The 14,028-nt window shown below is 43.5% G+C and overlaps 1 protein-coding gene across 1 annotated transcript in view; it reads right to left on the reverse strand.

Moving 5' to 3' along the window:
* LOC147688954 (protein lifeguard 1-like) overlaps window positions 1-14,028 on the reverse strand; it is a 206,904-nt gene that overhangs the window by 18,461 nt on the left and 174,415 nt on the right. Inside the window, exon 9 of the mRNA XM_086941860.1 lies at window positions 5,348-5,395. Within this exon, the coding sequence (XP_086797986.1) occupies window positions 5,348-5,395 (48 nt within the window). The remainder of the gene's footprint in view (window positions 1-5,347; window positions 5,396-14,028) is intronic.

Raw genomic sequence — 14,028 nt, forward strand, 5'->3', positions numbered from 1 at the left:
TTAAACAGTGAAGCGGTCGGCTTTGGTAAGAAATCAGGAAGATGCCACTGGGATATCAGGGCTATTAGGGGTTTGGAAAGTATTTTAGAGGCCGCTGTGGACAACTTGGTTAATTGGAACAGCTTTGAAATAGCATGTTTTGCCGACTTTATGAATACGGTGATTGCAATTGCAAAAAAATCGAACCAAAAATGTAATAATAAAGTAACTCCCAGATCCCTACGTCTACTTAATATTGAAATAAATAAATTAATTAGGGAACAGTATTTGACCTACTCCACCGAAAGATATCGTAGAATTTTGCTACTAAATAGAAGGAGGACTAGGGTGAAGGTTAAGATGAGAAAAGAGAGGGAGGATAGTATATGGATTAAACTGAGGGAAGCTGCATTGAAAGGTCAAATAAAAACATTCTGGTCTCTCATCGGGGAAGGCTGTGGAGTTAGATCAAGACCACTGCCAGTGTCCATTGAGGAGCAGATATGGGTTGGCCATATCCAGAACCTTTATGCAAGTAACGGATCTGTAATTGATTGCAATGGAGTAGATGTAGACCTCTCACCATATGGACCGCCTTCTGAAAAAGATATTGAATTGGCCATCAAGGGTTTGCGCTCCTCTGGGGCTATGGGCCCGGATGAGCTCCTAATTTCAGTTTTAAAACAAAACAGTGCAACGTGGAGTAAAATCCTTTTCCCAGTGTTCAGATTTTGCTTTGTAAATAAAACCGTTCTCCCATCTTGGAAAGGGAGTATATTAGTCCCCCTCTTCAAGAAGGGAGACCACGATGCTCCACAAAATTACCAACAAATTGCACTCTTGGATGCCGTGGGTAAGGTCTTCGCCAAATGCCTTCTGTCGCAAATCAATGACTGGGTGGAATTGGGTGAAATTCTCCCCTTCGAACAGACTGGATTTAGGCGAAGGCATGGTACCATGGATAATCTAACGGCATTGCAAGTAATGACTGAAAAATACGTTAAAGTTCGAAGAGGGAAAGTGTATGCAGCCTTCATAGACTTCTCCACAGCATTAGACAAAGTAGATCGTCCTTTGCTGTGCAGAAAACTATCGGACCTCGGCATGCCGGCCGCCCTTCTGGAGTTAGTTCAAGCTCTCCATACTGACACTTGGTGTAGAGTTTTGATGGGAGGGGAAAGAAGTCTATCCCAAGTTATTCCTACAACAAACGGCTTAAAACAAGGTTGTTTATTAGCCCCTCTATTATTCTCCTTATATATCTCTGACCTCCCCTATGCCTTATCTTTAAGTGAAGGTATCGCCCCATTATTGGGGGGAAAATCGATAGTCTGTTTGCTATATGCCAACAACATATTAATACTGGATTTAACACTGAGGGGATTAAATAGTCGTCTGCAGGTATTATATGAATATGCAGAGGCTCACCATTTAAAGATAAATGTGTCTAAAAGTAAACTAATGTACATGCTGGGAGGAAAAAAGATGAAGTACGGGAATTATGCTTGGTCTGTAGGTGGACAAAAATTGGAAGTGGTAAAATCATATGTCTTCCTAGGAAAAACAGTGTGTAGAAATTCGAGTGACAAGGCTCACATAGGAAACAATATTCGGAAAGCATTGTCACAAGGTAAAAGCTTAATCTCCCTGTACAGATCCAAAGGCAGAAGACATTTCGCACTTCCACTAGAGGTTTTCTGTGCAAAAATCCCAGCTTCCCTGTTGTATGCCATTGAACTACTCGACTTAGGAAAATGGGGCTTTTTAAATATAACAGAAGGTAAAATCTTGCGGAATCTAGCCTCAGGTAATTCCGGCTGTTCTGTTGCTGCTCTTAGGTTGGAATTCGGTCTGCGCAGTAGTTGGGTACAGGGTCTTCCAGGAATAGTACGATGGGTTACAAGCCTTGTACAGGGTGAACCAGGTACATTAAGATATTTTATTTGGAAATAATTATTAGATTACTAAGTGAGCAATCATTTATTGTAAAACATTTTAGAACTGCGGTGGACTTGCTTCAATAGGACGAATCTGTACTTTTTACTTTATCATCATATCAGCTAAAGGCCACTTTGAAACAGGCCTCCTGGAAATTAAGTTTTACTATGGACAGGGAGGCCCGTATTTCAAAGAGAGGCATCCATCCAGCTATTGACTCTTGTCTGATAAATAAAGTACAATCTTATAGTACTTGGATGCTCCCTCAGGGAGTGCGCCGTTTTTGGTTTTTATTGAGGCAGGGTTCTCTCCCACTGAATAATGTATTGTCCAAATGGTACGGTTCTTCCCCAGTCTGTAATCTGTGTAATAATTCCATCCAGGATGTTACCCATGTGCTCTTTATTTGTCCGGCTCTTTTATTGTTTCGACGTAAGTGGATGAGGCCAATCTGCCTACAATTATCCATTTTGTCGCCCCCCACATTTATACACGCCATTTATAATCCACCAAATGAAATGTTCTGTCATAGGATTTTTAACTTTTTTAAAGGTTTTTAAGATTTGTATTAAAATACCACTCGGATGTTTTTGACTATTATCTGTGATTTTATCTGACGTTTTACAAGATTATGTGTATTAGTATTTCATATTTTATTGTTCGAAAATGTATGTTTTATTTTGTGTCCTTTTTATGTGGATCTCATTCGATTTCCAAAATCATAAATAAACTGAACTTGAACTTTTTACAGCTGAAGACTAAAGTCAACCAGAATGCTCCAGGGCGGTTCCTCAGCCAGTTTCGATACTCGAGACAGGCTAGTCTGTGGGTGGGGGACAGTAAATAAATATAAAGGTATTTTATGTCCCTCACCCACTGTCTATTACTTACCTGGATGGCAACGTAGTGGTGAGCAGATTTTGTCCCCGTATATTTTGTAGTTAGTAAGTACCAATTTGTCAATAAATGGGGAAGAATCATCTTGGAGCTATGTTTCGGTGAAACATGAGGTCCAATTAACATGTGGGACAAACGTTGGTGAGCTATTGTCTTCGGTATAGGGATTAGGTGGTAAAAAGTCTCAGATCTAAGGGCAGACTTAGCAAAATGTCATGCAACCCAGCGCAGCAAGACATCTTGTGCAAAACGGTCACCCCTAGGAAAGGTTTTTGTTTTTTCTGTTTTAAAAGACTCAAGTTTTTCATGAATACTTCTCTATTTTCTAGCTGCATTCTGCCAATTTACAGATTTTTAATACTTTCAGATAACTCCTATTGCCCATTAGGATTTGGTCAAAAACAGTATCTGGGATGATTTCTTATATTTTTCTTACTCAAGACAATTTTTATCAGATTCTTTCCTCCGAGGTAATTCCATACCTTACTATTTGGCACTCCAAATGTTTACCTGCTCCAACAACAGCAGACCCTTTCTATCCATTACAGTCTGTTTCATGTTATAGGTTCTCTTCATGCCTCTTCATCTCACATGTATGTATTTTCAAGACAGAATCTGCCTTACAGCTAATTACAACATAATTATACATCTGAAGATTTCTTTCTATTGCCTAATTTGTAAGTATTTATTAAGCTGTTTTTATGTTTTGTATTCTCTCTGCTTCCAGCATGATGGTTAACTTCATGTCATCTTAAGGTTCTGACTCAATTTGTATTCAGCTTGGTGACAATGATTTCCTGTTTGAAACCATTTAAACTTAGGTGATACTTTTCTGGCACTGTAAACTCTGCCTTCTGTGCTGAAATCTCTTGAGTGAAAATAGTTGTTTCCTTCCCATGGGAAGAAAAAAAACATTTGTCAACTATATGAACACCCTATTTAGTATTTTATGCACACATCATTATATACACACTGAATATTTGCCAAAAAGACATTTTCAACATGTTGACATTCTCCCACAATCCAAGCCTTCTCCCACAACCCAAGCCTTCGAGCAGATAACACCATTTGGTGTAATGAGAGAGAGAGAGAATGTTCTTCACTTCCATTAAACATAACATTACATTCTCCCCATTAAATTAAATTATTCCACATCTTGCACATAGGAATGGGTCTATCAGCAGTGAGAGTAATGCATCAATTTAACAGTACTAGGTACAGCCTAACCATCCTATTACAAGACTAACAAAGGAACCAATGAGGTGACAAGGGTGTGGACTCCAGCCCCTCCCCCCCCAATGCTACTTTTTACTGCATGTTACCTTAAAGATGAATGTTACCGAGCTCATTACTTGTTAAAAAAAAGTATTTCCAACACCTGCTCTGGTCCCACTTCAACTGCTGAACTTGAATGTGTCTTTTAAGTTGTTCTTCAGACAAGAGCTTCTGGATACACTGGCTTTATTCCTAATAGCTACTTTTCTTAATAAACCTTGTCTTCAGACTTTGTTGCAGTACTCAAAGGTAGTCCCTTTGGCTTTGTCTTGAGAGTAGCAGGTCCAGAGGAAAATACAAATAATAGCTATTTGTCTCCTGTAATTTTCATTTAACAGCCAACCATGACTGAGCAAGAGAAAGAAAGCCCTTTCAAGCCCTGTAAAATCTGTTGGGCGAAAAAGATAGTTGCAAATGATTCTTATGTACAATGCACTAACTGCCTGTATCCGATTACAGACCATAGGCACCCCACCAGATTATGAGATATGTAAGACTTTTTGTACAGAATCCTCGAAGGAAAGGGAAAGAAGATTGGTGTTCACTCCTAAAGGACATCATATGTGTAATTTAGGAGCATACATAATTTATGAAGGCACATTTCTGTCCCCGATGCCTTAATTGTTCTCAATGGGGCAAGTTGTGGGCGGAGACACTTTCATGATGTGGAGAACACCCATAAAGGCACAAATTTGTGGATATTCAGAAAACCTTTTTAGGTAGTTTCTGGCTCTGAAAATAATAAGAGATTTACTCCTGGTTCATTTTAAGATGAGGACGTGGGAAAATCCACCTTGTAAGTGTTAAGGGAACAGGGGAAGGGATTTTATTGACAATTAAACATTAAGGTACAGTAGAATTTGTAGATGCGAAATTTTAGACTGCCACATTTCCATTCTGCAAGTACTGCTAGGAGGCTGCAAAAGTCTCTACTTCCTTAGAGTACCCTTAAGTCTGAAATTTGCAGAAATCATAGGCACGATAACAATCTTTTCCTAACTGAAGTGTTGGGAATAGGAACATTTCAATGTAAAGCTGAGAAGACTACAGAAAGGCAAAGAACAAGTTTTATTTGAACTCAACAATTAACACGTGAGTGTGCATCATTAGTACAGATATTGGACACAGAATTATATGTCTGTGAAAAAATGGTTCTGGACAGCACCCTTTGGATCTGCATTAACATTACAGGTAGCATGTTTTAAATAAACAAACAAGTTTATAAATATAAAATTAAGACCATTGTAAACATACTTACAACAGCAAAGACAAGAGTTCCAATGGAAGCATAAACTATTTGCAGCCACTGAAAGTGAAACAATAAAGTAATAATTATTTTAACGGAATTTGAGATGCATTCATAAATGTGAAAATCACAAATACACATTAGTGACCTGCTTTTGCAGTGATTTAAGAATGAGTGGAATAATGGGTATAATATAAATTATATCATATAATTAAGACAATAGACAGTAATCACCTGGATTACAGGTGGAAATATGGTTAGAATAAGTTAAAGAAAAGGCATTATCAAAATCACGTCTGGCCCATGGGTTCTCAAGTGAGCTCTTAGCTCTACTAAGCCAATTCTCCTCCTGCACTTCACTTGTGGTATGTCAGCTTATCATGAAAAGTAGCCCCTCCATATGTTCTTTACATCCAACCCTTGGTCTTTTGAATGACCCGTTTCATCATTGCATACAGCACTCTATACATCTTGTTCACATTCAGCACTTTATTTTGCACTTTTTTCACCATTTCAATTGCGCCATTGGAACAAAATACATGTTCATAAACCTTGACAGCCTGTTAATGTCATTTCGACACCATAAAATTTAAGGAACATATGGATTTATCGTTAAATACAGACCTTGATTGAATTAATTTTGGTGTGTTTTTGCTCTTGTTTCTTTGATTCATGGTATTTGCCTTTTCTTCCCTTTGCTTTCAATTGATTATTACTGATAGATTTGAGAATTGTTTTTCAGTTAACCTAGAATCAATTCTGTACCAGACAGAACCAACATTTTCCACAATCTGGGTAGGTTGACAATATTTTAAGCACTTGAGACTTAGCTCAACAATAGATAGGGGCTTCAAATCGGGGTGTGGCACTGACTCAATGCAAGGAGAAACAGAAGTGGAGAAAACCTCTTGCAGGAGAGGATAGGAGGAAGCCTTTTGCATAAGGAGTACCTGCTGTCCATCTTCGAAATGGCCAAGCTCCCGAGGTTGCTACATGTACAGTAAGAGGCTATAATTTTGGATCACTGATAGTTGTATTCATAAACTGGTTCCCATCCTTTGAATGCTATTCTGGGATGGGAATTCTATTAGGAATGCTTTGGACACACATTGCATGATAGTGTAGGTGGGAGATATTGCACTCCAAATTGTGATCTCTCTAAAACTGAAGAAAGTCCTTCCACGCAATATTTTTAGGCTGAAAGCCTTCACCACATGTTGGGTTTTTAACTCTTGTTTATCACTGATCCAGACCCTAGTAATCCAAGAACTCCTTAGATATAGGTATATAGTTAATTTATTATACCTAATATCTAAAATCATCATCTCATCATTCATCTCCTGAATAGTTTTTTTTCATTTAAATAGAATTTATGACATCAAATTATTCTAAAATCACCTCACTGTATCGTCAGTTTCCAGTGTTCATCAGGGGAAGCGCTCAATGTGTAAGATCAGTCAGGTGTCATGCTCCGCCTTTATGCTGATTCAATCAACCAACCATACCACACAACCTCCTGCACATAAATATTGCTTGTCCTTGCAGCTGATGGCCATTGACAATTTGGCTTTTGCATCACAGGCAGAGCCCCCGCCTATGGTGAGCAGGAACACAAGGAGTGTTGTTCAGTGATATAATTGTGCTCTTTATAGATTTCCGAATCCAAATCAGGAATTAATTCTTGCAAAATAAAAACTAAAAACAATGGTCCTCATGCACAGACATTTTCTTCACTGTGCGTGGGGACCACTGGGTAAGTTCCCTAACTGGGACCTCCAGGCGCTGCGTGGCGAGTCCTGTGCACAGACATCTAGTGATGGTTTCCTGTCCTAAGTAGGGTGGGGTGACAGTCGCTCTGACCTTTCAGCCTGGCTGTCAGGTCAAAGTTTCCACTGAGAGAGATTACAGAGACTCCGCTGATGGAAAGTCTTGTGGTGCCCCAAGTGTAAATGTACACAGGAACCACAAGTTTATCAAAGGTGGGTGAACCACTTCACCAAACTCAAAATAACTCATTACGAGGGCCTCTTAATTGTGATTAGAAGCGGTTGCTGGCCCAACCAGATTTATGGAATTTGTGGGAACACATCAGATCTATTTATTTTCATTCGGAGATTTCATCTGTTAAAAAAGGAGCTGAACTCTCTGTATGAAACTCTCTGGACAAATGAGGAATTAGCAGGGTAATGGACACAGAATTACAGATTCCTCACAGCTAAAGGGACTCTCAGTGCCCCACGTGTAATCTTTAGGTAACTTTGGCCCTCTGGAGTTATTGGTATGCTCTGACTAGGTAACTAAGAGGGCCGAAGTTCCCAGGATGATTACTAGGAAATCCATAACGAGGGCCTGAATGTCCACCATGGTCCTTTTTCCAATCAGTCAGAACTCCTCCAGTGAGGCCAGGCTGAATGCTGAAGTGATGAAGGCCCTTCCAAATCAAATACGCCAGGGGGCGTGCCCAAAATGGCACCCGAGCCACTTCCCGGAACTCCACCGCACAAGATCGCCCGCAAGCTCTTATAGGTGCTCCCCCAGCTGCCTCCTGCATAGATTGAAGGGTCCTTCACAATGCTGATCTGTGGCATAGACTGCAACTGATCGCCAGAGCGTCTGAAAGTTCCAACACTTTGGTCGCCCCGGAGCCACAAGTGCTCACAAGAAGGCGGTCATGGAAGGAAGCACGCAATGTAGGCAAGCATGATTAACCCTAGGATAGAGGTGGGAGGAAGCCGGGGCACGTACATGCCTCTGCTGTAAGGATAAAGAGGCTCACATCACCTGGAGACCTGAGGGGGGAGCAGCAGGACCTGACGAGCCCAGCATTGGTGCTGGTGGGCCTGGAAAGACACAACGAAGTAGACTTGCCCTGCTGTGAGACAAAGGCCCTGGAGGATGCAGTGCGGGAAGCGTAGTACAATGGTAGCTGCCTGGACCACGGCGCCTGCAGACAGCATCGGCGACATGAGGATCACGAGGAGCTCTAGTAGGTACAGCAGATGATTGAGAGTGGGGCGGTGGAGGCACGGCTGGGGCCAATCGTAACCGGAGGTGGGCCGGAGTGTGGGAGCAGCTGGGTGGTGTGTGTGGCAGAGATGGCGTGTGCCTTTAATCTGCCCTGGGGTGTGTGCGTCCACCACTTGGAGTGACCCCACTGTGGACCCATAGGCATGAGGAAATCTCCTGACTGGATAACCCAGGAGAGATCTGCTGTGCATGTGTCATTGCACCCCCCGCTCGAGGAGCAACCCTTTGGGCATCAGCTAGACGCTGGTATGGCTGCACATCGGGGCAAAACACACGCTACCCTTGAGGACATGCTCTCAAAATCCACCACTAAATAGTAGGACCAGACCCAAGACTCATCTCTGACCTCCAGAGATCCTCCCCGTCACTAAAACACAGGGCCCCACACACACACACACACACACACACACACACACACACTACGCGACAACATTGCAGCACTGAAGCAAAGAGGTGGTGATGGACATTAAAGAAGTGAGGTACGAGATGGGAGACATAGGCCAAAGAGCAGGAACTCAATGCATACTGGCAGGAGTTGATGGAACAGAGTGATAAGAATGTGGAAGTCCAATCCCATCTGGAGGACCTGCAGAATAGATCCCAACGGTTCAACATTCAATTCAAAGGGGTCCCACTTCAGGGGAACTCTGGGAAGCTGGAGGACTACGTAGTTCGCCTATTCTGTCGCATAGTACATGAACTCCCAGATAAGAAAATCATTCTTGACCGCACACACACGATCAGGCCATCCCTCTGCTGTACAAACCGCCCGCCCCAAATATATTCTGACCGGTCTGCATCGTTACTGCCAGAGAGAAGTTATAATTTCAGTGGTGAGAGATCGGGGCTCGGTCACATTTGAAGGGGAAAAGGTTAGGCTCTATCAGGACTTGTCAATCATCACCGGCAACATCCCAAGGTGCTGAAACAGGCTGAAACTGTTCTGACTTATCTTCATCAGGCATAATGAAACGCATGTGATGCTCAGCCTTGAAGAGGCACCCAGAGCTAAATTGAGGTGAACCCCACCTGGCAGAGCAGATTGCTGTACCCGGCACTCCTTACGGAAAAGAAATTGCAAAACTTCAGCAGCCGAAAGACGCAGAGAAAGATCAGCTCTGCTACATCAGCGGGGGTCATCTCTGGACCAGGATTTCAAATAGTGCGATAAAGCCAAGACTGCTGGCACCAGTACATGGACTGTACTACAGACCTCCTGCCAGGATTGCTGTACACCCCCTCTTCTCCCTCCTTCACTGAAAACCATATGGGGTGCACCTTCTCGCCACTCCCCTGAACAATTATCTAGCCTTGATGTGGAGGGGCTCCGCCACCCCGTTGCACAGCTACTTCTGTTCCCAAGCCTAAGACATGGACCCTGATCAAACAACTTGTTTGGTTGCCGTGAACGAATCAATTGCTTCCCCTGGCTTTATTGTTCCCCCACCTACCCTAGGCTTCACAGTCAGACCTTTCCGCTGCCCTCTATACACAGGACTGGCCTGTTTGGCAAGGTGACAAGAGCTCCCTGTATGTTGTCACCTGTGTCGCCCTGTGGCTTGCACACTCCATACTATGACTCCATGCTCAAGAATTTCAGCCTGAACTTCAGTGGACTTAATGCTCAAGCTAAGCGACTTGCCTTCCTCACCATCCTAAAACATTCTAAGTGTGATGTATGTCTGCTGCAGGAAACTCACCTTCTTCAACTAGACTGGAGTTGTATGAAAACCTAATGGTTGTACTGACAGTATTTTTCCTCAGGACCAGGGAAAAAAGCAGGAGAAGCGATTCTGCTGGTGACACGCTTCCAAGGTCAAGTACTGCAGATGCATTCAGAGCTGGAAGGTAGGCTCCTCTCCCTACAGTTGCATGCCTCCACCGTGGATAACTTTCTACAGCAGGCGGTTGGGTGTGTACTGACCACTCCAGATGTAGATATTCGTATCGGAGGAGACTTTAATTTGGTCCAAGATGCGCTTCTAAACTGATTATCCCACAGAAAGGGCCAAGCAGGGCCATACACAGCAAAGGTACTGCAATGGCTGAAGGACGCAGGGTTGACGGATGTTTGAAGATTACGGAACCCAACTACGAAGGACTACACCTTTTTTTAGCGGCCCATCAAACATAAGCCAGAATAGATTACTTTTGTGACAGCTACCTAGTACATAGAAATTGCGGTGGTGACACTTTTATATCATTCCCCAGTCTTAATTACACTGCATATACCTGAAGCATACCAACCTCCACTAATGTGGTGTCTCAACCCTAACTTATTAGTGTACAAGTCCACCCTAACAGAAGTCAGAGATACTATACACACTTATTTCAGCATTAATGACACCCTGGGCATCTCTGTGGCAATACTTTGGGACACCATTAAGGCAGTGGTGAGCGGCGCCTTTATAGCTATATCAGCAAGACTCAACAAAGATAGACGAGACAAGCACCCTGCATTGGGGGTTCAGGTGAACGCTTTAGAGGGTAGTCACACACACTCAGGTTTCCATAGGGTGAGGGGCAAACTAGCACTAGCCAGGAAGCAGCTTAAAGCCCTAAATATGGACAACGCGGAATATGCCCTTCTCCGCCCTAAACAAAAATACTATGCAGGAGGCAATATAGAGGGACACCTACTCGTTCATCACCTGAGGGCCCACACCCAACGACATAGAGTTGCAGAGATCCAGAGACAGCACAGCCCCCATGCGTGCCAAGATGAAGCTATAGTGGCAGAGATTCTTCTACGCTGACCTGTACTCAGCGGAACAGTTAAGTCACTCAGATGCCACTGATTATTTGGCACAGACACCTCTAGCCTTCCTGCTGGAGAAGCTCTCCATCTAGAACAGAACATAAAGGAGGAAGAAGTCCTTAAGACCATAGCGAGAATCCAACTTGATAAGGCACCTGGGCAAGACAGACTTGCATCTAATAATCCATTGTAACATCTGCTGCTCAGGTAGCGCCTATTCTAACCCACCTCTATAATTCATTAGGGGAGCAGGGTTGTCTTACCAATACCATAAAGGCAGCTATTATTACAGTTATACCCAAACCATGGAAAGACCACGCGCTCTGCTCATCTTACAGATCCATTTCACTCCTTAATATGGATGTTACATTTTTTACAAGTACACTAGACGCCTGCTGAGAGAAATTGTAGTGACAACACTAAACGGCTCCTACACCTTAGTGATAAAACAACATGCTCCCTGCCTTGTAACTATCGATCAACACCGAAAAAGCATTTGAGTGCACTGGCACCTTCTCCAGCTGGTCTTGAGAGGGCGAGACTAGGTGCCAGCTTCCGCAAATGGAGCTGGTCTAGCTATACGAGCGCCACATTCCTCAGTGCAGATCAACAGGTTATTCTCCAGACCCTTTAATATATCGAGGAGGACGCGACAGGATTTCCATTGTCCCCACTCTTATTCCCTGTATAGATGGAGCCCCTAGCAGAACGGATATGTGCAAATCCCCTGATTAAGGGTATAACTATTGGACACCAGGTACATATCATTGCCCTTTATGCATACAATGTCATGATTTCAATTACACAACCCCACTCTTCATTAACTCCACAAGTACAAGAACCTAAATGTTTGGCAGGGTCTCTGGTTTTAAGGTTAACATTCAGAAGTCCAAGGCCCTCAACCTAGCCATACCCCAGGGGGAGAGAACCCAGCTTGTGAGACACATTTCCATGAGTGACCCAAGGAGTCCAAAAGCTGTGTCTTCAAATACACCCTACCATAGAAAAGACAGCAGAGCATATCGTGACTAGTTAGGATAGGGTTAATAAGGATGACCCTTCCGAAGATTCTTTATCTAATGCAAAGCCTTCCCTTGCAGCCACACCCACATACCATCGAAAAAGTCCAGCAGTTGATTGAATCTTACATCTGGGATAGCAAGTGGGTGTATATGGCTTAGAGGCGTGCTTAACTGCCCATAGTGGAAGGAGGTCTGGGGGTTCTTCACTTGATGCGCTACTATCAGGCAGCGCAATTACTGTATAGGGTGGAATGGAATAGGCTGAGCACAGAAAAGCATTGATGCTTTATAGACCAAACGATAGCCGAAATCCATATCTGGAAAATACCCTAGCTGGCCAAAAACACCGCTCACGGTCTGTGTATATCTCCCCAGTCATGATTGGTACTATTAGAACATGGGATGGGGTTAAAGTAGCCAAGAAACTCTCCACGCCTATCTCACCGCTCACACCAATCATCGAAAACCAGGATTTCCCACCTGCTTTGCATGGTGCTACATTTCTCCCCTGGCAAGAAGCTAACTGTAAAAGGGTAGGAGATCTATTTGATCAACGAGGCCTGCTTGACTTTATACAACTTAAACCTGACTATGGACTGCCCAAAACTGAATACTGGTGTTATATCGCTATCAAACACTAGGTGGCATATACTCTAGTGTGCCCTTTCGCAAGAAGACCACTCAAGAAGTTGGAGAAGTGGCTTCCTACCTGCCACAATGAAAGGGTCTCCTCTACGACATTTATGCTTTTCTCAACATCCTTCCAAACTCTAGCAAATCACTGGCCCAACAGCAATGGAAATTAGAATGAAAGTGACCCCTTCACGAAGAATAAGACATTCAGCTCTGATCCCGCAAATCCATGACTAGCGTTTTTGGGAGGGAAACTCTACTAAAAATAACACACTATTTTCCCATTGCTCGGGAAAAGGGAAAGCCATCCGTCTAGCTGTGTGTGTGAACAAGCAAGTCCTCTTGACAAAATGGGGCACAGAGTTAAAAAAAAAATCCTTCCCACTCCCATCACCCTCTCCCCACCACTCCCGATCAGTAGCAGCCACTGCTGCCTGGTTTAACCCACTCTGAGAGTTTTTCTGCAAGGTTTTCTCGATAGAGCCCTCTTGCCGGAAAAAGAAAAAAACCTGAAAATAGGACTTGAAACGTATGTGAGGTGGTGACAGATTTACTACAGCAGCAAAGCTTTCTCATCAGCTACAAAAACCAGCTTCGTCCTGTTTTTAGGTTTCGCCTGGCATCCACTGCGCAGCAGTGTTCGCGCAGGCGAAATCTTTTGTTTAGCCGTATGGGGCTTTGTCCCACCTCTCTCTTCCATTGGCTAGCTCCATAAATGGAGGCTAGCCATTGGAAGAGAGATGTGTCACTCTTTCTGGGAGCAGATTCCTGGGCATTCTGGTGATTTTTTCTCTCTCTGCCCCTTTTAGAACGTCATGAAGACGTGGGCCACTGTGGGCGTGTACTTTTTTGTTTTTAACATGGATGTTTTTCCTCATTGCTAAGATCGGCCTGGTCCCGCATGGTTGTATCCCGCTGTCCGTCCCCCCTCCCGCTGTCCGTGTGTTTGTTCTGCCCCCCTCCACCCCCTGCACTGTCCGTGTCTCTGTTTACAAGTGATTAGAGGTTGCAGGGAGCTCCAAGCGGTGACCAAGCAGGGGCTGCGGTGAAGCTGCGGGCATCTTTTCCCGGTGAAGGCAGTTTTCTTGTTGGAGCCATGCACGCTGGGCTGAGGACGCTTGGGTTTTGCGCCGGTAGTTAGAGTAAACGTTTGTCGCGACAGTATGATTTTATTTATTAAATACTCATTTCGTTACCCTGAGTAACTCGTAAATATCGATAGATGAGGCGTAATGGGAACTACAGAGAACGTC

The sequence above is a fragment of the Lissotriton vulgaris genome, chromosome 10, assembly GCF_964263255.1.
Source record: "Lissotriton vulgaris chromosome 10, aLisVul1.2, whole genome shotgun sequence".
In the NCBI taxonomy this organism is placed as follows: Eukaryota; Metazoa; Chordata; class Amphibia; order Caudata; family Salamandridae; genus Lissotriton; species Lissotriton vulgaris.